This window comes from Maniola hyperantus, chromosome 3, assembly GCF_902806685.2.
Source record: "Maniola hyperantus chromosome 3, iAphHyp1.2, whole genome shotgun sequence".
Lineage (NCBI taxonomy): Eukaryota > Metazoa > Arthropoda > Insecta > Lepidoptera > Nymphalidae > Maniola > Maniola hyperantus.
In genome coordinates this window covers 13,261,756-13,286,134 of record NC_048538.1, presented here as the reverse complement: position 1 = coordinate 13,286,134, position 24,379 = coordinate 13,261,756, and the positions used below count along the sequence as shown (strand labels likewise).

Sequence of the window (24,379 nt, the reverse complement as noted above, 5' to 3'; positions counted from 1 at the left end):
TAAATATCACTTGCTTTAACGGTGAATGAAAACATCGTGAGAAAACCTGCATGCCTGAGAGTTCCCCATAATGTTCTCAAAGGTGTGTGAAGTCTACCAATCCGCACATGGCCAGCGTGGTAGACTATGGCCAAACCACTTCACTCTGAGAGGAGACCCGTGCTCTGTAGTGAGCCGGTGATGGGTTGATCACGATCACGATCATGACCCCGCCTCCCAAGATACGGGCCCCCTAATTTGAGAGTCAGGCGGTTAAATCAAACTTGTTTCATTGTTTCAATGAACCAATAGGTTGAACACACTAACATAAAACTCACACAATTTTCTAAGCAAGTTGTAACCTAATTATCATCCAGCACAGCGTGCTGTCGCAGGCCACGTCGCAAGGAAGCCTACATTTCACCGAGAGGGACACATAACCGCCTCATTAAAACAAAAGCCTCCACAAACAGCCTTTACTTCACTTTATGGTTGACCTCGTTATTTTTTATTATTTACACTCTTTCTCTGTATCCTTTGCAGGATAATTTCGTGTTGTTTCACTTTATGTTCAAAAGGTTGTTTTAAAATGCGACTATAATGTACAACACTCGGGACAAAAATACGAGTCATTACATTTTGTATTGTTTTCATATACAAAAGTAGGTACAATAAACCGTATTTTTTCATATTCTGTGGACATCTTCGTCCAGCTGTGGGCGTCTATCTATTGAGACAAGACAGTGATGAAAATGTCAATTGTTTTTTTCGTTGAAGTCTTCGTTGGAACAACAACAGATCATCCTCGTCGCTGAGTCAGCGTTGGAGGCGAGGTTGTGCTTGTAGTCTTTAAATAGGTAACTAATTACTACTTTAATAAAACATAACTATATTCTGTGATTTTATGCATTGTTCGTATTTTCTGTTTATAAAATTCTGCTAGAAAAACTTCTGCAATTTACAAACACATAAGTCACATTTCATCATCAATATAGAGCAAAATTTGTGAAAATTTGTGGTTGTTTGGGTTTCCTTATATATGTAAATGTGAATTTACAAGGAAAGTAAACTCGCCAGCAATATATTTAAAGTCGGTTACAAAAACTACGAGTAGTAAGTAGGTACCTATTGTGATTCTTTGTTCGAGTTTACTTCCTATGTGAATCTGTCACCCTCATAAGTTCCATGGGGACGCATTACTCAAAACGTGCCCTTAACAATAGACACGCGACCATTGAACAACAGCACAGACAAAAGTGCAACTTACAGAACTATAACTACACATTTTTCATTTACTGACTGACTATAGTAGGTAGGTACTTATACTTATCGATTTAACAATTGACTTTACGCTGGCTTTAGGCTAGCTTTAGGCAAAAAAAATACGTACGTACGTACGTACTCATAAGTTTTGAATTCCTCTTATAGGCGTAATCGCCTTATAAACAACGATAAAGGAGTTTTCTAAAAAATTATATGAAAATATGTACCTACACATTTCATATCCTGTAAATTGGTTCGAATGTTCAAAACTTGCCGGACAATATTACGACTGCCCATGTTGTTGTTGTAGTTGGTATTATAACTGTCCAGAAAAGTATTTCATAAAGATTTTTCACCTCACCTATAAGACCTACCTACCTGCCAAATTTCATGATTCTAGGTCAACGGGAAGTACTTACCTTATAGATTTCTTGACAGACACGACAGACAGATAGGTACGGAACCCTAAAAAATATAATATAAAAATAAAATAAAAAATATACTTATTATGTATTAGAAATGTACCCCCCGCTTATCCCCCGCGCGTGTCCCCAAATACCCCGATTGCCATCAACCTGTCGCTGGCTATACAGCTACATTGTTAGCGCGCTTCAGTAGGTAAAGCATTTACAGCTTTTGCATTTCTCGTAGCAGGAATTCAACTTCAACTTAGCCTAGCTCCTTTGAAAATAAACTTACCTAAATACTTTATAAGATCCTATCTATTTATGCCATAAAAATTCTACGTTCAAAAAGAAAACTCACGTACAGTTTGAACTCGCAGTTTCTTGTCAGACAAGAATAAAGAAAACAAAAGTAACTACGTATATCTCAGAATAATTAGTAACCACAAAGGAATAAGTTTCAGAATAACTGTACTATTAAAATTTTCTTTCTTTATTTGCGTTTATTTGACCTCTTTCCTTCCTCGTTTTCCGCTTTGGAAGTAGAAAACCGAATAATAGGTATTCCCCATTCGCCGAGAGCCGTAATTTTTAACCGACTTCAAAAAAAGGAGGAGGTGATCAATTCGACTGTATGTTTTTTTTTTTTTTTTGTATGTTTGTTACGCGATCACACCGTCAATTATGAACCGATTTTGATGATTCTTTTTTTTCAGATTACCTATTATTATTACACGACTGCCCAAAAAACCGGCCAAGTGCTAATCAAACTTGCGCACCGTATTTTTTCGACATTTTACACGATAAATTAAAAACTATTATGCATAAAATCAGTAGGTAAGTATTATAGGTATTAGCTGCTTGCTAGTTACTAGAAGTTAGAACCGAAAAGTACCTAGGGGTAAAGATCGCCTACAAGTACTTAAATGTATTATATTATGGGCCGTTCTTCAGCATAATGGACAGACGATATAAAGAGGGTAGCGGGAAGTGGCTGGATGAGGAAGGCTGAGAACTGGATGTGATAGCCTATGTCCAACTGTGGATGTCCATAGGCTGACAATAATAAAAACACTAGCTAATGAACAAGCCTTAAAAATATGTATGAATACCTAGGTACGCAATTTACGTTACATTGCATTCAGATAATAATTGCACAAAACCCATTAATACCAGCAGATTTTCAGTCAATGTGTCGGCATTTCATTTCATTTTGCCAAATGAGATTATAAACGATTGACACCAGCAATCGTAATTAGTATCGAATTAACTTGCGATTCGAATCAATTTTTAATCAGTTTTGAAGTGCTCATTATTTCATTATAATATCTTTTTGACTATTTAAATAATAATTTTAAAAGGCAACGTTCATTAAAAGTAGCCTTTGATAATAATGATTTCATAATTTATTAATTCTCGTTAATTAATGTTGCAAACATGAAACTAAAATACGAATTCGACTTTCATGGAAACCTACTTAGGTACTGGTTGGTGATATAACTGCGCAGTAAGTATCCACATGACTTTGTAGGCTTTGCATTTATTTTAGGATTAGGAATTAGGTTTTTACAATCCCGTGGGAAATAAGAAGTAGCCTAAGTCATTCCTCAGAGATCTTAAACTATATCCATGACAAACTATGACGTCGATCCGTTGCTCGGTTGCGGCGTGATTGGAGGACAAACCAACAAACAAACACACTTTCCCATTTATAAAATGGGTAGTGATTGTATGTCTAGTTATTTAAACAAAGCAATATCGCGTTCAAATGCTTAGCCGTACAGTTACTTTGCCTGAGGCATTTAGGTAATCTAGGTATAGTACAGTTTTAGCAGCTTTCTAGTCGCATGCGCAGGTCAGCTTGAAATACGATCGCTTCGAACAACCGATATCCTACCAACTGTAGAGATAACGTTTACATGGCATGTAACAACCTGGGTTTCCAATGCCTTGCAAAAATTAGTAGGTACATTGCTTTGAAATATTGATAGAATAAAAAGTAAAATTCCTAGCAATTCAAGAAACAGCAGAAGTTAAGCAGAAATATTCCTACGCAAATCAAGGTATCATCATCATAATCATCATTATCAACCAAGAGACGTCCACTGTTGGTCATAAGTCTCTTGTAGCGACTTCCACGGTCTTGCGCCGCCTGAATCCAGCGGCTTCGTTCGACTCGTTTGATGTCGTCTGTCCACCTAGTGGAGGGTTTTCTAACGCTGTGCTTTCCGCTTTGTACATCTCTGTAGGTGATTTTGTAGGTAGGTAGTTACATTCTTTAAGGATATAGACTATTTAGAAAACATTCACAAAATAGTAAGTTGCAGGCCTAAGCCATATTCATTTAGGAAAAATATTACTAGGTATGTATCATCATCATCATGATCAACCCATTGCCGGCCCACTACTGAGCACGGGTCTCCTTTCAGAACATGTACAACAGAATTAAAATATCACTTTCCATGTTGAAACTTAAAATATTAAGTAAAAACAACCAAGAAAGGTGCGCGTGCGCGCTATCGGAGCTCGGGGGCCACGATCTCATTCCGTAGTGACCTGCGCACGCAACTGGAAGGCGTACTTAGAACTCGCTACCTAGATAAGTTAAATAGGTATAAAGTCAAGTCTAGGAATTCTTAAGTAACGACTAGCTTAAGTACATACTTCTATAGTTTGAGTGTAACATAATGGGTATACTCTATTATTATTATTACCTAGGTACAATAGTGCACACCTATAGTACGCGACAGGTCGAAAAAGCAACCAGGGGGGGAACGCCCGGTGTGGAGCGCGGGTGACGTGCGGGTGAGCGGGGCGTCCGTCCCCCCGCCTCTTACCATATAAAGTCACACGAAAATAATGTTCGGTGGAATTGTCCCACTTAAACAGTTCTAAAAAAGTCCGCGATAGCATATATTATATCTAGCTTTTACGGTAGGCTCACAATAACCATTTTTATGATTTTGAAATGTGGTCTAAAACAAAGCTTTAATTTCGCTTTATAAAAATAAAATTGTTCGTCATCTCAATTGTTTGATTAAGACCAAAATTGCCCTTTGTATCATTTCATTTAGACTAATATCTTAGGAGATGTCATGAAATTAAAATAATGGCGACGGCCACGGCAGTCCGGCAGGGAAAGGAGTATAGAAGGCAGGTAGAGAGGCGCGAGGGGCGCAACGGATTGACGTGATTTTTTGCATGGATATACTGTTAAAGACCTGAGGGCCTAACTTGCGCCCCGCGAGAAAATTTTGTCTACGCATTATCTCGTGTTTCTTCATACAAATAAGACGAGTAAATGCGTAGACAAAATTTTCTCGTGGTGCGCATGTTAGCCTAACTGGAGAGGACACGGGCAATTTTTATAGGTACCAGAAAATCAAAGAGTACCCACGGATTTTTTTAAAACCTAAATCTATGCGGACGAAGTCGTAGGTATCAGCTAATTATAATACCAAGTCAAATTATATTTACTTTTGGTGATGATTTGCATATTTGGACCTGTTTCGGTTCAAAATAGTTACATACAAAAGTAGTTTCAAGTTTAAAACGGTGAAATCGTAGCTAGTAGTCGTAAATCTCAAAGAACAATGTTTCAAATGTTTAAAATATCCTCATTTGACTATGCACTATTTCAAACGAACATGACAATGGACACATTTGAAAATAAATTACGCACTTATCTCAGTAATGTAAGTCACGTATAATGAATTAACATATAAATGCGGCTACAAGATGCAGTTAGAGGCGCAATCTGGAATGGCGTGTTCAGTGGTTGAAATTAAAGACAGACCCACACAACCGTGACTGCACGAAGGCGTACAATTCGTTACACGTAAAAATATGACCGCTGTCCTTGTACCTGCGCAGTAGGTGATTTATCTATCTATTTAGTAGTAAGAAGTGAGGTGCTACAGAAGAGGCATGGTGAGCTGTAGCTGTAAGAGCTGTATAAATGCCTATACCCACCAACTCAACTCTAAGCATTGAAATGTGAGTTTAATTTAATTTAATATGAACAGTACAATTTTTTACTTCAACAAGAAGAAGGAGGGCACAATAAAATTTTCAAAATTCAATGCCCAGACTTCTCGCGGACAACGCGTTACTTCCGCGCGCATTCCTCTGAGTGAACTAAGATGTGGTAGGTTTGAATTTTGATAGTAGGTATACGCTATGCTGTAGCCGTACTGACTCTTGCAGTCGGCTGGTTGGCGGATCGGCCACCTAGTTGACGCCGAACAGACAGTGAACCGAGAGTTGGAGTTGAAACGGTGTTGGTATATGGCTGAGCCCGTTGAGTCAATGTAATAATGGTGTGCAAAGGCCCTTAGGGTGAGATCTATAGAGCGCACTCTAACTTTGCTCAGACTTAAGACAGAGTTAAAACGAGACAGGGCTATATCTCTCACATAAATCTGTCTCGTTTTAACTTAATCTTAAGTCTGAGCAAAGTCAAAGTGTGCTCTATAGATTTCAGCATCAATCTTTTAGGAACCACGTTGGGCTCGTTTCCTATGCGCGATACTGCCGTGGCGCATTATCTGACCAAGCCTTTATTACAAGCTGGAATGGCGTGTTCAGTGGTTGATAATAAATCTACTTTTATTACCCTATTGTTAGGGATACCATGTAAAAACCTTCGCGAGGACAAAATATCCTAAACCTGATTTAAAAGCGCTGATAAGTTCAAAGCCGTTTCGGGTTGGACTAATCCGAATGGTCCGTCTAATGTCATACCTTCTCCAAGGCCAATCTTTTTAATAAACTGGAGGGAAAAGGAGGATTGGTCACGATTAAAATGGCTAATATTTTTCATGGGAAGGTATTTTCTCAACGACCACTCTCGCGCACCGTATAAGCTCAGTACGCTATAGTTCGAGATTTTATCTCTCACTAACGTTGATAGTATTCGAGTAGCGAGACACTTCCGCGTTATAGTAATCTGGATCTTAACGCCCTTGTTTTAAAGTTCAAGTTTGTCTACACAACTACAACAAGCGCTCCAAGCGGAAACGTTGCGATAATAAATTAGTGGCATTTAATTTTTGACTTCAATTCAAGGCTCTTTAGGTCCATTTTACTTTGACGTTATCGTGTTTCGACTCTCGAATTTTAGCAACGTTGGTGAGACGTAAAATCTTATACTAAGCCTATAGAACAAACTGTTCCAACCACGCAGTACAATATTTGTACTCCGTGGTTCCAACAGAACAGAACCAATAAACAGTGGTTCCTTTACTTCTCAATAAAAAGCAGAACATACCTACTTATTTTGATCTGAAATAATGGTTACCCTATTTGTTTACTTTTCGACAATTAATTAAATATCACTTCCATCCTTTATAATTTCGTGTTCAATAGTAATAACGCTTAATTTTAACATTGTTAAATATTAAATCATTTTTCATAGTGTTCTGTTAAATTATTTATTGCGGTAGGAGAACTAATGTATATTACTTTAAGTAAAAAAAAATAGATTTACCCGGGGACGGACATAGTTTACATTTTGTCTCGGAAAAGTCAAAGAGTAGGTACCCACAAGATTTAAAAATCCTTGCGCACAAAGTTGCGGGCATAATCAGCTACTAGGTATTAGGTAAAATAAAAAGAAAGGAGGTTCTCAATTTGTAGCGATTTTTTTTATTTTGTGTTAAAAGTTTTGCCACAGGAAGGTCTGTAAGCTATTCAACGAAATCGCATCAGAGTCAAGCCTCTATAATCTATATTGAAGTCTATACGATAATTTTAAAGTCTACTAAGCCATTTATCGGTACTATCAAGTGTTGCTGTGATTATTAGGCCCATACTTCTATACCATACATTAAACATACCTAATCTAGTGTACAGTTATTTTAATCAGAAGTTATGCACAAATTATGGGTTAACTGTAACCACCCACGGTGTCATTCAATTCATACGGAACTCTCACTCCCACGTTAAGCTGATTTCACACTATGATGGACGGGCCGAGAACGGCGGCGCTTAGCCCAGCAGTGTGATTCTCTAAGGTAAAATAATATTTACATCCGTTGCACATCGGATGTTTCCTTAGATGTAGCACATTTGTTATTCTATTAATCGCGTTCGACTCACCTCTGCGACACTAGTGCTTCACTAGCGAGTGTGATCGATGTAGGAAACGGGTTTTTGACATTTATGTATGGATTTTGCTATTCTAATTGCTCGCCTTCGACTACATCGTACGCCCTCGCCTTCGATTCTATGTGTCAAACGGAAAAGCGTCTCCGGTGTAGCTTTTCTCTACGATGCATCATCGATGCACGAGTTAAATTTCGTTGTAAACATAGAAAACCTTTAAAAGAAAGGTGAAAATGTGAGTTTTATTTTGTTATTTTCTATAGTAAGTATAATTAAATGATAAAAAAATATCTGAATAATATAATTTATCGTTTTTTCACTTCAGATGGCTGCTCGCTTAGCTCAAGTACATTTTTCTTATTAGAAGAAGCTAAACAAGAGTAATACAAAATAAAAAGGCATGCAAAAGGTTGTCAAATACGTGGTCTTCGTCTGCTCTCGACAGACGGATTATGTAAGAATATTTAGTATCACGGAGGAACTCGTGGCAATGTTAGAAAGGGATTTGCTCCCCTACATCAAGAGCTAGTCGTGCAGTGGTGTATGTACTATTTGGAGTTTAAAACGAAGATTTAGATGCCTTCTAGTTCATAGCGATTATGACCCAGGGATGGTGGCCAGAAGATTATATACTTAGCATGTTGCATGCACGTTTTACACAACATACTACAACATTACCAGCGTTGTCATTGCCAAATGAAGAAGAACATAGGATAATGAGCATGCTGCAAAGGAATCCTCGTCAAAGCAGAGCAGAGGGCTTAGAAGAAGGACAAAGGTGCCGAGAACTCCTTGCTAATCGCTCGTGGCGTGCAAGACAGATGCAATAATAAATAAAAGAGTAGATTTAGATAATTCTCAATTTCAAAGCCTTTATTTATTCCTTATCTTAATCTTAACTATTTACATATATTTTAATGTTATATACATTTTATATTTTATACATACAAACTTTCGCCTTTATAATATTAGTTTGATTTAGATTTCAATAATTATCATATCATCATCAACCAATGGGTTAATGGTCCACTACTGAGCGGTTTAATGCCACACTCCACCACGCTAGCCAAGTGTGGATTGGCAGACTTCGCACACCTTTGAGAATATTATGGAGAACTCTTTGCAGATGTTTCCTTACCATTAATTATCACCCTTTGTCCTTAAGCGAATCCTGTATTTAAGTATATCTCTTTGTTGTTGTTAGCAATAAAGATATTTAAATAAATAAATTATCCTTACTATGTTTTCCTGCGCCTTTAAAGCAGGTGATATTAATTATTTGTTCAAAACGCAGATAACTCCGAAAAGTTAGAGGTGCATGCCCTTGATCGAACCTTGGACTCTCCGAAAGGGAGACCAACGCGTCTTAACCACTGGGCTATCTCTGCTTTATTTCAATAATATAATATACAATAATATTATACACACCGCAGGCTCCAAATAACTCTCCCAAGTGTGGTAAACTTTCATCATTTATGTATCTTTCTGAAATAAGAAAAAAATATAGTAGGTACTTTATATTATTATTTTTAAAAAAAATCCATATTTACGTACCCATACTAGTCATACATAACACTTAAACTTTAAATGCGAAAGTGTGTCTATCTGTCTGCTAGCTTTTCACGGTCCAAAAATTAAACCAATTTCGATGAAATTTGGTGCAGAGTTAGCTGACATTCCAAGGACGGACATAAGCTAGATAATTTTTATCCCAGAAAATCAAAGAGTTCCCACAGGATTCTTAAAGGGCCATCTATTTAACCCATTTATGCATTTATTTGTAATTTGGTACAGAGGTAGCTTGCATCCCGGAAATTGACATAGACAACTTCTTATCTCAGAAAAGCAGAGTTCCAACAGGATTTAAATATTCATTTATAGAGATAACTTAGATAACAGACAATTCAAAGTCTTCCTATCCTGTTGCAAAACTTTCTACACCCATAAGAGAAACAATTATTAGGTATTTGCTCAAGGTTATCATGCTACTGCATTTTCTCTTTACATCATCTTTTTTATCTTTTCAATACTGTATTTTATGACAACATTTAACACTAGGTAGGTACTAACATTTATACTCTGCTTAGAAAGTAGATTGTGTCTTTGAAAATAATATTTACATACCTTTTGCTATTGTTGCCATGTTTTGATGCAGCCATTTGTATTCATCCAATATTATCCAACTTCTTGGTGATTTCCATCTATGCTTGATGACTACGGTCTCTAGCAAGGACAGTGCGAGCGTGCCCAGTTGTTAACCATGGTTTTTACTCCATAAACTTGAACAATTTTTCAAGTTGAGCAGTAGATGGAGCAATATTGCGAGGCACTGAAATTTATAATTAAATCGTTGGTCAGCACCGAAAGAACAGTTTCACAGGCAATGTCACAAGTTTAAAACCACTGATATCGGAGTAAATTAAGTTTAATTTAATACTCACTTGTATTTTAAAACAAAACACGATAAAACGACGTACAAAGACGAAGTTCACGCACTATTTGTTGAGTTGTTGTGACGACCTATGAAGTCACCAAGGCAGTAAAGGAATTATAAGTGCTCCACTAACCACTTGATTTATTACGTGCAGTTTGTTTTAACACTAGAGTTTTTGTCGAGTAATCGTTTTTCATGGGTGTAGGTGATCATTAATTTACCAATACCATTTTTAATTTTGTGCTGGCTGACATCTTGCACGGCGGGAAGCAACTTTTTTTAATGATGCAAAACAAAGGCAAAGGTCTCCTGCCTATGTCCAAGATTTTTTAAATAATGATAATTTTTCATAGTATTTTGCATTTATTGCTTTAACTTTGCATAAAAATAGCAATGGTAATCAGAAATGAATTTTAAACCCACTATAAATGCCATATTTTGTAATCGTAACTTTTTATCGGTATGAAAATAAAAATAGATGACATCACTGGCTCATCCGAGATAACATCGTAGAGCCCGTCTCAACCATAAGATCGCCAATGAGCTTAAAGCCACTACAGAATCACAAATTTACAACTGTTGCTGGCCTGGTCGATCTGTACGATGTTACATCGCAGACCGCATCGATGTTGGCAACGTTGAACCGTTCTTTAGAGAATCACATAGCTGATGACCTAGCGACGATTAAAATATTAATGCTGAGATCTATAAAGCGTACTTTGAGTTTCGGTTAAAACGAGACAGATTTATGCCAGCATTATAGCGCTGTCTCGTTTTATCTATGTCTTAAGTCCGATCAAAGTCAAAGTGCGCTCAATAGATCTCAACCTAAGAGTCTATTCAGATGGACCCCAACAAAACCACTCACTGGTCTGGAGTTTTCGCTCTCGCAGTCCCAAATTCTGTGTTGATTTTGTCATTTCTGCCTCTGTGGCTTGGTTGTGCTTGTGAGTATGTTGTGGCCATGGACATAGGAGGTAATAATCCTTAAAATTCATTGGTTGTGGCACTTCTGAAATGACATTTAAACGGTAAATCGATACCAGTAGGTACCTAGTACCTACCGTGATTTAGTCAAAAAATAAAAAGGTCCATTTTACGCAAACTCTCCAAAACTATAATAAGTAGGTACATTAAGGAATTAAGATTAGTTACAAAAAAAACCGGCAACCGGTAATAATTAAAAACTAAAGCTACGTGGGTTCCAAACGCGCCCTAGTCTGAGAGGAAGCCCACAACAAACTCATAATAATATCTCTATAGGTATTATCGCTTTTCTGTAGGTACAATAACCCACGGCAGCTACCAATACCCATTACTTACCACATCCTCATTCTCACGCGCTACAATACGGTAGCACTTTTTGCGCCGAATTAATTAGAGTAATGGTTAAAACTCGTTGAATTGATCACTGACGTACTAAACCTCACCGCACAGTTACCTATGAGATTACCACGAAAAATATTGAGGACTAGCTTATGCTCGCGATTCGTGCGCGTGGACTGCACAAATTTCAAACCCCTATTTCATCCCCTTAGGGGTTGAATTTTCAAAAATACTTAGCGGATGCCTACGTCATAATAGCTATCTGCATGCCAAATTTCAGCCCGATCCATCCAGTAGTTTGAGCTTTGCGTTGATAGATTAGTCAGTCAGTCACAGTTTCCTTTTATATATTGAGGCATATAACCTTTTAGTATAATCACAAAAGCCGTGATAGCCTAGTGGTTTGTCCGCCTCTTAATCGAGAGGTTAGGGGTTCGATCCTGGGCACGCATCTCTAACTTTTCAGGTTTATGTGCGTTTTAAGCAATCACTTGCCTTAACGGTGAAGGAAAACATCGTGATGAAACCTGCATAAATGAGAGTTCTCCATAATGTTCTTAAAGGAGTCAGCCAACCCTCACTAGGCCAGCGTGGCGGACTATGGCCTAAGCCCTCTTATCCCGACCTGAGTGTTGATCATGATGATGATGACGTACTAAACCTCACCGCACAGTAATAATATTACCACGAAAAATATTGAGGATTATAAGCTTTTAGTATAATCACAAGCTTTGTGGGGTGAAAGGGAACGAAAATACGACCCGAATATTACGGTATTTAATAAAGTCCGCATTATCTACTAGCTGACCCGCCGTGGAGTTGTTCGGGGGGAATTACTGATAATAATCCTAACTGAGGTTTACGCTACACAGCAAACCTACCTGCAAAAAGATTCAAGTTTCTAGAAGTAGAATCAGAGCCAGTGCGTGGGTCGAGATATTACATATTAATATGTTGTTAATACGGTGTTTTACACTTTGGTGCTAATTCTCTTGTATACCTACCACCATCTCTAACCTAAAAAATTAGGTACAAATCCTTTAATTTTAGTTTCTCTATCTCTGAATGACATTCCGTTTTCGGTTTTAACTAAATTTGAATACCCTAAAAAGAAATATTTAAATAATTGGTGTTACTTCAACAATAAGCACAATAACACTTAATTCAGGTGAGATCAACCTCAAGAAGAACCGTTAATCTGTCAAAAAGAATATATATACACAATAGCCTCAATAGCTCAACCGGTAAAGGAGTGGACTGAAAACCGAAAGGTCGACGGTTCAAATCCCGCCCGTTGCACTATTGTCGTACCTACTCCTAGCTACAAGCTTGACGCTTAGTTGGAGAGGTAAAGGGAATATTAGTCATTTAACATGGCTAATATTCTTTCTTAAAAAAAAAAAAAATAGTAAATATGTAAATCCAGAGACATCAAGTAATGCGGCACATGTGTTAAACTCTACTCTTTCATTGTTTGTTTAGACTTTAGGGGAACGCAGCTATAACACATGGTTGTTCTCATAATATTATTCCAGTAAGATATTTATGTCTGGGAACGAGATTTTTCTGTTCCCGGTAACAATCTAATCAATCACCAATTCATCTTTGTCATATTCCCGGATATTATAATAACGTACTAAATGGAAGTAATTTAGCGTAATAGGTTGGCATCTGAGATTGCGGTGGGAAGTATAATGAAGAATACATATTATATTTGTTATAATGGCATAGAGATAGCACTGGAGCCTGACAATGGACGTACATTAGGTGCCTCATATCTAAATATCACAAGAGAATATTTTGAGCCAGAAAGATACACAGAATTCACAATCGAAGTTGTGTCGGGGTAAGAACTATATAGTTAAAAAAAATACAATGAATCACAAAATTCAAGGTGCGCATGTAAAACAGAATAAATAAAAGTAACAAACAATATTTATCGCTCCCGTTGAATCGATTGCATCGTCATTCGTGTTAATTGGATCCTACCTATTATGGAATGTATCCTTGTAAACGACCATTAATAAATTACAACGTCGGAATACAAGGTGTTAAGGCTGTAAAGGTAGGGATTTATATTGAACAAAACGAAATACAAAACTAAAAAAATATATAATTTTGCCGTATCATCTAATTATGTAGGAATCTTTAATCTTTATTAGCAGCTGATGTTGACCACGGTTACACTTGTTATCATCATCGTCATTATCATCATCAACAACAGATAGATGTCCATTGCTGGACATAGGTCTCTTGTAAGTTCTTGCGCGGCCTGAATCCAGCGGCTCCCTGTACTTAACTCGCCTGATGTCGTCCGTCCACCTGGTGGGGTGTCTTCCAACGCTACGCTTTCCGGTGCGAGGTCGCCATTCCAGCACCTTGGGATCCCAATCTCTATTGATTTTTCGAACTGTGGCCTGCCATTGCCACTTCAGCTTCGCCACCCGCTGAGCTACGTCGGTTACTCTGCTTCTCCTACGGATCTCCTCATTTCTGATTTGATCACGTATAGAGTATAGACGTCCTAGCCGCCAGGCTATCACAGCTTTTTAACATTGTTGTAGATGGTTTTAAATTCAGATAAGATATACCTACCTGCTACCTACCTCAAGACAAAATTAATAATATACTTTTTGACAGCTTCCTATTTTTTCCGTTTTATTTCTGGGTCTATGATCTAAATAAAGGACTCATTTCCATATTATTAGGTATGTCTTCGAAAACCTAACGTACTATAGCGTTCTTTTATTTTCAACACTGCTTGTTTTACCAATTTAGCCAAAGAAGACCCGAATTAGTTTTTTACATGAGTATTTTTCGTTGGGATTCTTAATACCTAATCCATTAGAAACCTGGTTTGTTTAGAACAAAAAGACCAATATATAGGAGTCGAAAAGTCCTTTCGAATTGGTCGAATAGCCGTTGACCGTCCTTGCGGCTTTGATCAAGCCGCCAATTAAAATGCCTTCCTGACCCCAGACCCCACCTATCCCGGATTAGAGGGAGATCATTAGCTTTGGAAATTCGCAGAAACAGTAGTTCGTTTCTGAGTCTGTAATATATTAGCAGGCCTTTAATGAGGTGTATTTTACCGTATTTCACGAAGATTAGGACGCAATCTGTTGTAGTAATTTATAGATTTGCATGTAATGATCAACTACCAATGTAGGTATTAATTAAGTTGTATCAACTAACGCGTAAATACACTAGAGCCTAGCCTAGAGTAGGTACCTACCTACTACCTATATTATGATTAGGGTAGATGCATTAGGATTTAGATGTCATGTCATTCACTAGGGAAATAGGGGAATAATAGTAGGTACCTACTGTGTTTCTATTTTATAATAGTAGTAACCCATCCTGTAACGGACTTTAGTCAACGTTACTTAACCAGCACAATCGATTGATATGCGTTATCGCAAATTAGGCTGCACCTTAATTGGCACGCCCACCTATATTACCTACTGGCACTAAATTGCACGGCTGTGGCAGGTTTTCTTATCTTAAAAAGGCGGTCAAGTGCGAGTCGGACTCGCACACGAGGGTTCTGTACCATTTTACAAAATATACCTAACATTTTTATGTGGAACACAGCAAGTTAATGACGGACTGCGCCATTTGATATGTGATTTAGTAAATTTATTTTTTCGTAAACACATAATCTTGATTTTTGTGATGTAACCAAAAACAAATTAAAAATCGTTATCGGATCGGTTTTTGGAATTTATTATTTACCAACTTGTGCTATAAGACCTACCAACCTGCCAAATTTCATGACTCTAGGTCAACCGGAAGGACCCTTATAGGTTTTTTGATAGACATGACAGACAGACGGACAGACATACAGACAGACAGACAACAAAGTGATCCTACCAGGGTTCCTTTTTTCCTTTTGAGGTACGGAACCCTCAAAATATCAACCCCATTCGGTTTCTCGGACCTTACTCCATCTGTAAATATTTCAGGTTAAAGTATTTCTATTATCATCTCAAAATAGCTACCCTATACGAGCATTCTATTGATACCCTTAACTTGAATCTTCGCCTGTAATCCCGCTTCGTTACAGAGGATAAACTTTTTATACCCAAAAGTTCCGAGATTAAATTACGCTCAAAGTTGCTGTCTAACCCATTTATTACGTCATCAAATTTCGCGAGCTCCGTTTTTTTATAAGAAAGTGCTAAATAAGACCTTCAGATAGGCCCTTGTAGAATCACCATGCGTCGTCAATTCTTGAGACCATTATTTTACAAGGTATTTTACTCATCTTATCATCTGTCGCGCTGTAATAATAAAAAACGCCAGGTAGGTAGGTATGTCGTAAATATCTGAAACTATCGCACAAATTCGCGCAATGCCGGCCGCGTTTTTAAAAATATGACTGAAATGTTTATGCTTTAAGGTGTGATTCCGAATCACGCTTCACGCAGCAGCGCTGCCGCAACAGTGCTGTCACCGCACTACTGGTCCCCATACAATCTCTATAAGCTTATATGACATTACATTCCGAGCTAGGCAGCAATGTTCCGCTACATTGCTGCCGCGACATTGCTGCCTAGCTCGCAATGTAATATGCCGCGACAGGACTGTGACAGCTGCCTGGTGACAGCACTGTTGCGGCAGCGCTGCTGCGTGTAGCGTGGTTCGGAATCATACCTTTATACGGAAGCTGTATACAAAGTTTATGTTTGTAGCATTGCCATTTATGACGCTTACAGATTATCTAAGCAATATCACAGACGAGGACTTTGAAAATAGGTAATGAGCGAATTTACAAAAAATATTTTGTCATATTAAAGCATTATGGCTTTTGACAGTGCAACTAGCCGCTTTATTAATATGCTACAAGATATGAATGCACCATGCACCATGAAAATTAAAAAAAGTTATTTCTTATTCTTACCATACCTACGGAATCCTACGTGTGCGAGACCGACTCGCACTAGACCGATATTTTATCTCGTATTCCCATACTTACTTAGTTCTTAAATCCTAGTTTTATAAGATGCGACGTGGTAGCCCCAATTCCTTGGATACCTGCCCTACAATAAATTTTCATTAGCGTCGGCGTAGTTTATTCTTTTTCTCGTTGTCAAAACTGAGGGCCAATTAATTTGGTGGGAACTTTCGATTCGTCGCCAAAACTTCGGAATGTTATGTTTTGGACCTTGAATACGCCCTCATCCTGTCTGGACGACGAATAAGTGCTGACTCAGGAACACTTTTTTCAAAACATTAATGAATATAAAGAATTAATCTTAATTTCTTTCCTCTTTATATTCTTGGTAGTTAATACTAGTAGGTATATTACTCTGTGCCTATAGTAGGTACGCCACAGGTAGGAATGGCAAATCGGGGTGCGGACGCCCCGCACACCCGCACCGCCCCCGCGCTAACCCGGTGCGGGTCCTGGGATAGCGCGCGTGACGTGCGATGGTGCGGAGGTGCGGGGCGTCCCCCTGCCACATACCACGATCACCCCCGATGGTAAATCTCGAGCTGTCGCGTAGGTACTATAGTTAGGTACCTACTTCCTACTTTTTTGCAAATTAGTTTGTATTTCATAAACCATAGAGTGCATTCCCGTAAGAAAAAAATGATCTTTATAACGATGCAATAGCTTAATCTACCTACTTCTCGAATAAATTACTGTCAAAATAAACCCACATACAATGGTATATCCAACACTAAGTAGACCGTACCTATATTCATCCTAGGTACGTCCCTTGACATCATCATATCCAACATCATTATTTTATTCAAATATTTAAATTTCAGAAAATATCACTCATACATTCAGAATAACTTCATAATAATTCATATCAACCAATTTACTTGCAGAGCGGCTGTGCCTCCAACAACAAGGAAAAGGATGCTAATTCTATTCAAAGCTTTGAGTTATTGTATCTACCACAGTTACCTACGGTAATATTAGGCGCGTTACAAGTCCATAGGTTAGATCGTCCAAGACCTACGTATTTTAAATGAAAGTAATGCATTTCTTTGTTTGCTAACTCTTATTATAGAAAAGCTGAGAGACATATTTTTAATTCCTACAAATTAGCGGGCGTGCGTGTGTACTCGTAGTAGACTAGGTACTACTTACTTATAGTACGCGTCAGGTCGAGAGGGCAATCGGGGTATGAGACGGGGGGACGCCCCGCACACCTACAATTCACCCGCGCTATCCCGCACCGGGTTAGCGCGGGGGCTGTGTGGGTGTGCGGAGCGTTCCCACCCCGACTGCCATGACGGTGATTCGCTAACTCATTGTTTACCGCTGAATCGCCACCGATCTCATTTGATATTTATTTTAAATCCATTGAAGGTTTTCTCAATAAAATAGGTATCACCTGCTTTAACGGTGAAGGAAAACATCGTGAGGAAACCTGCATGCTTCAGAGTTCATGTTCTCAAAGAAGTGTCAAGTCTGCCAATCCGCATTGGGCCAGCGTGGCAAACTATGGCCTATACCCTTCTCACTCTGAGAGGAGACCCGGCTCAGTAGTGACCCGGTAATGGGTTGATCATGATGAAGGTTTTCTACGAAAAATTATTTAACTTATGACTCGGTGAAGCAGCAATGTAGAACCAACCAATGTCAAATGAGTTCGGTGGCTATCACTCATCGTTAGACACTGAGTTAGCGAATTACCAAGCTGTCGTGTACTATAGCTAAGTATCTATTACATTATTTTGGTTTAGTCCAGCAAAGAGTTGGCCATATCAACTATTGCTATAAAGTATAAACATAATACAGGAGCTACTAACTATATCCTATGTTTTAGTTACAGTACGCGACTGGTCGAGATGGCAATCGGGGGGGAAACGCCCCACACACCCGCACAGCCCCCGATAAGGTGCGGGTGTGCAAGGTATCCTCCCGCCTCATACCCCGATTGCAATCACAACCTGTCGCGGACTATTAGAGGTGAAGCTTGGGTTGATCCGATACTTCACGATTCGCAGATTATTATGCATACGAATCAAACATGAATATTGATTATCAAATAGATAACTTGCCAGTTGCCTGTCTTATACTTAAAAGTGCCAAGCCAACAAAACATACATTCTCCGGTCAGAAGATAAATCTATGTAATGTGGTTCAGCTTAGTGAACAAACCCCAATAAATTACCTACAAACCGAAGTAAAGTTCAAAGTTTAATGGAGCAAAAATTATGCATACAGCAACGTAGATTTAGATTGTATATAAACTAACTAGCTATGTTGGAACACCTGCACTGAGTATCCAACTCATTTTAAAGTGTAATAGTATGAAACCCGTTCAATATCGAACATTTCATGTTTCTACCGGTATACTGGCACCATTTTAATAAATCAGCAAAATATTTTTGATCTATTTGAGTAAACTTTTAAAAAAATCAGACTGGAAGCACAGAATAGTAACTACCTATTACTAGATGCGTACTTACTAGAATCTGGGCAGGCGAGATCGCAGGCAAAGGAAGTAGGTACCTACCTAGATTAAGACTAACCGTTTGCAAATAACACACTTTTTATCATGAGGATCATGAGACTAAATCTTGACAGAAAATAAAAATTATGACAAAGAGGATGAACTGGAATAATACGCATTTGTATACATATTGGTCTTATGGTCTTAAAGTGTTTTAATTAATAAAATATTATTTCTAGCACATTCCTTTGGACACACTTTTCTAGATAATACCTATCTAGGTACTTAAGTATAAATAGGTATCTATAATAATTATAACTAAGTAGGTAAAATGGTTTTATTACGACAACATAATATAATTAGTCATAATTAGAACAAACGAAAATCACTCAAATTGACTTAAATATTAAAAACATAAAACATTAAATACCAGCCTAAGAATATTATCCTATGTACGCCGATCTTAGTACAAGATTGAGTAAGAATAGCTTAATTTATTCTATAGTAGGAATAAATAAGGCATAAAACTAAGCCAATAGATAATACAACGATGGCAAGCACCTGTGAAAGAAAACTATGTATCAATATCACAGCGCAACATATAAATAGGTAAGTACCATAAAGAAGGAAATAATTATATCAAATCGCATTTCTATTATTTACACCAACCTTATTTTGCCATTGCCGATTTCGTACACACTGGTCATAAGGCATTGTTGTAAAGGTTACAGAGTTATAAAGAGGAACCCAGAAATCCGGTAGTAACCAGTATAAGAAATCGTCCACAGATTTACGCAGCCGATACGATGGTCGAGTGACAAGATCACGCATCTAGAATAAAAGGAGAAACAAAATTTTCAGTGAGTAGGTAGGTAGATGACTCGATCGTCGAGGTAGTAGACTCATAGGTTAAGATTCTCGTCTACTGGAAATACTGGTGAAACTTCAGTCTTGGTCACCGGCTTATCTGTGTTGTATAGGATTATTTCGCAGAAAATGTTTAAAAGTTTTTTGATCTTTTACTAACGTATCGCAAGACGCCAGATGAGCATTCCATCTTCAAGCACAAAACACTTTACGTCATTAATATTCTTCGTACGCAATGGTTATCGTTTGAAATGCCATTCCTCGATTAATGTGTTTGCTTCTGTTTAATAAATAAGTAAATTAATAAATAAGACCAGCTACCTAGGTACTTATAATATGCCCGTTTGCATCTACGTACCTATATATCACGCACAAGAAAGCCTGTCACTCACACAACCATATTCGATAGAAAAGAATTATGTTAAGCTATTTAAAACAGTCGCAAAATAAATATAGAAAGGGGCACACGTATTTTAATACCCTCCATACCTAATTAAAGTGAACCTTAAGATCTTAACAGCTTCCAATTACAATCTGGGTATTATTAAAATAAGAGTGAATAATATCTTCTAGGCAAAGCAATCCCATCTTAGGCCACATCAGCACTTCCCATCATGTGTGATTGTGGTACCTATAGTAATTGAAAAAGTATTTCGTTTAAAAAATGGAACGGAAAGGTTTTGTAGTCATCTACTATATTTTCACTTTCAATAAACCCTTTTATCGATAAAATTAATATAGGTAAGTACTAGTTACATGCACCGTACGAGTAACGATGTAAAACTGAATGTATAAGCAAGTATTTTAGAATTTCGTTATACAAATACCAATAACTTACCTCGATATAATTATACATAGCCAGATCACTGATTGCAAAAGCATCACGCCATCTGACATTAGAGAACTCTTCTAGAACGTTCGTAATATCATCATCATACTTCTGGAAGAGCCGGTCTAATTCAGTGCAGTCTTCGAAGCCGGCATTCATCCCTTGACCGTAGAAAGGAACTACTGCATGTGCTGCATCGCCAATCAGAAGGGCCTTGTCGTTGACGTGATAAGGACGGCACTGAAAAGGGCAAAAATATAAGAAATTGATATAACACAAGAAGGGGACGTAATGTAAGAAAAGAAGGAGAAAGAAGGAAATGTAGAAAAGAGAAGAGATGTAGTAAAAGAGGAGCAAGGATCTTGACCTTAAAAAGGAACTACTGCGTGTGCTGCGTCGTCAATCAAAAGAGCCTTGTTGCTGGCGTGGAAAGGACGGCAATTAAGTATAGTGATATAAGAAAGAAGGAGACGTACAATAAGAAAAGGAGACGTAAAAAAGACGAGTAACGAGAAGACGTGAAAATGGAAAGGAGAAACATAAAAAAAGAAAGAGATGTAAACATAATGTTCTAGATAAGCTCTCGGTAATCAAAAAGTGTCCATAAAAATAGTTCTCAACCTCGATTGGGAACCTATTATCTTGGGAATCTCATAATGCTGCAAAGTGCTTTTAAAAGTTTTCAAAATACAAACTGAAAGTGTACTAATTAAGTAAACTAATTCCTTTCGCTATAATAAACCATAAAAATACAACTTTAAGAACAGGCATTATCTATAACCATCAACAAACCAGGAATATTCGATTGTTCTCTACCTTTATGGCAACCAGTGCCGATGGTGACCCACTGAAGAAGTCATCAATCAACTTCTTCTCTCCTATGAGCGGTATCGAATCTTGAAAATATTTTTTGAAGAAATTTAAAAGCTTCTCTTCGGAGTCAATATTCTTGAAATTTTTAAATGGCATAAAGAGTGTTACAGTCCACGAACAATCTTGATTTGGAAGTGCAATCATCATAAAATTTCCTCTTGGCCAGATATGCAAATAATTTGGAGGCATCTGAAACTAAAGAAATGAAGAAGCATAAAAAACTTGTTAAAACAGAAATATGGGAAACATTGACTTTAGAAACAATTTTGTTCATAAACTAATATTTAGACAGCAATTACAATTGTGGCTAGTTGAAGAAAACTCATAAATCACAAGTTACGTTATCACATTTTTAGATATGCATAATAATTCATCATTACGACATCGTATATCATGAAAAATTGGACATCAAACTGAATAATAAGTGGCTGTTATTAAAGTCAATACCGCATACGACAAAATAAATAAATACGATAAAATCAGTAGTGTTATGTCACTAAGCCACTAGATGCTGTCCGGTGTTAACATGCAGTTTTTAAAAAGATATATTGCATATTGTGTTGCTTTTTATTTAGTAATCGGACAAACAGAGTCAAATATGTTAATGGCACCAGATAATAACCCAGTTGAAGAATATCAAATGTCTGCAATGAGTTGTATTCTTAAATTGACAAAAAAGTTTATTCGCTGCGGAGCGAAAATGACGGTAGTGGATACAACGAACCGAATCGATCCACTAATTAAATCCTTAAGTGACAGCAATTGTTTTTCTTTTATTTTACGGTCAATTCATAGGCACTGGCGGTTCCTACCAACAGAAGTCTACATTATTTCTAGTTTAAATTTAGAACAGCTGAGATCAAGTTTGAAAGATGAACTAACAAAAGAAATTGGGTGGAACCCAAGAGCCACCGTTTTCTTAACTATACACGAGTTAGAGAAAGAAGAAATTATTGAAATGTTCGAAGTACTTTTAACACATAATGTATTTGACGTTCTTTTCATAAAAGGTGCTAAAAACGGGATCTCAAAAGTTTATAGCTATTTTCCGTATGATAACCAAAAATGTGGCCAAGTAACCGATGATATTATTAAAGAAGAAGAATGCAATTACGTAGAAACTATTGAGAAGAACTCTAAAACTCTGGAGCGCAAATTTCAAAACTGCACTATAGTTATTGCTGCAAGTCAAGACTTAGTTAATTTCATTTTTGAAACTAACACAGAGTTTTTAAACATAGGAAAGAAAACAGAAGGTATTGAGCAGTGTTTGCTTAAAAATATTGCAAAATTGGAAAACTTAAGGATAGAATATATTTTAGTTGGAAAAGACATGCGGTATGGAGTAGTTTTACCAAATCATACTATTACCGGCGTGTTAAGCTATTTACAAAACAATACTGTCAGTATAGCGGGAGGCGGGTTCTTTTTAATAATAAATCGAGTGGAGTTGTTTGATTATATTTGGGGCTACAACTATGCAAATTTATACATATTCACGCCAGTATTTGGCGAGGAAAATTGGAAAAAAGTCTTTCGAGAGTTCAGTGGCACTACGTGGATGTTAATAGTTTTATCATTTTTCTTTACTACGATTGTAGTAGTAGTTGTACGCAAATATTTATTACGTAAAGAAGATGATAAGTTACTATTAGTCATTAAAATGTGGGGTTATATTTACGGGCATCCAGACCTTGGTTTATTTCAAGTTAAGAAAATGCGTATCATTATCTTAATTTGGATTTTGTTTACATATTTTATCTCAAGTTTCTACAATACGGCATATTATAGTTTGCTTACAAGAAAACATGAACAAAAGTTGCGTGAAGACCCGGTTAACCTACAATCTTTACCATACATGCCTTGTTTAACCGATGTTACTCGTATGTTCTTCAAATATAATAATTTTAATGAGACCTTGCCCGGAAAAGGGAATAAAAATTGTCAATATTCACAAATGACCTTGGACTTAGTGGCAAACAGCGGTAAATACTACACCATTGATTTGGATTACGGTTACAAATTAAGAGAATACAGATATTTAGATGAGGATGGTAACTCTAAACTCCAGAAATCGAAGTATTTAAGTGATATGGCGATAACCTTGTACACAAAACGGGGCTTTCCTCTTCTCCAAAAATTTCAAAGATATGCTGTTTATCATTTTGAATCTGGTATTTTTCAGAAACATATGGAGGAAATATATCACAGCAATAAAATATTTTACAATCATTACAAGTCTAAATACAGAAATTCTCGCCTAAGCGACTATAAGGTCGAGTTTTACATTCTGTTCCTCGGTTACTTCATTTCTTCTGTGTGTTTTATTATTGAAATCAATAAATAAACTAGCTTCCTACTTACTATATTAAATTAGATTAAGACCTATAAGTATTTGTAAGGAGTAGTTCTTCTTAATAAACTCTTTCTCTATGCATCATATTCCTCATTACTGAATGTCATGAGTATGAACCGTTGCAATAATGGTAGAGGTTTTCTTGGGGTAACAATACGATGGGCTCCCAGCCCCAGGAGCTTCCAAATCCGACTCAACCAAGGTTTCGGTTGTGGTACGATTTCAATTTTTACCTAAAGCAAGAGAACCGGCTTTGCGAGGCAAGAAGTAAAGTTGAAGCCCAAATTCGTACCTCCAAGATTACCATCAGTTACTGACTTAAATTGATTAAAATTTTTGGGTACAACTAACTAAGGGCTGATTGTAATAATTTAAATTTCATTTAGAAATTTAAAAATTCTAAATAGGTACCTAGGTACCTACTAAAGATTTAACTTAGAATATCAATTCAGATTATATTAAAGAGCCTGCATCATATTTTGATCAAGATCAGCTGCTCGATTGCGGTACCTATAGGGACAGCTA

The 24,379-nt window shown here is 37.2% G+C and overlaps 2 protein-coding genes across 2 annotated transcripts in view; one reads left to right on the top strand and one right to left on the bottom strand.

Annotated features, from left to right (window-relative positions):
• Positions 1-19,119: 19,119 nt before the first annotated feature.
• Positions 19,120-24,379, bottom strand: part of Taf2 (TATA-box binding protein associated factor 2) — a 32,070-nt gene continuing 26,810 nt past the window's right edge. The window contains exons 25-28 of the mRNA XM_069509287.1: positions 21,442-21,693; positions 20,635-20,865; positions 19,599-19,760; positions 19,120-19,490 (exon numbers count right to left, since the gene is read on the bottom strand). Of these exons, the coding sequence (XP_069365388.1) occupies positions 19,419-19,490; positions 19,599-19,760; positions 20,635-20,865; positions 21,442-21,693 (717 nt within the window). The 3' untranslated portion in view covers positions 19,120-19,418. The remainder of the gene's footprint in view (positions 19,491-19,598; positions 19,761-20,634; positions 20,866-21,441; positions 21,694-24,379) is intronic.
• On the top strand, positions 22,025-23,845 carry LOC138404759 (uncharacterized). Its single transcript, XM_069509676.1, has one exon. It carries the CDS (start codon positions 22,025-22,027, stop codon positions 23,843-23,845), a length of 1,821 nt encoding a protein of 606 aa, XP_069365777.1.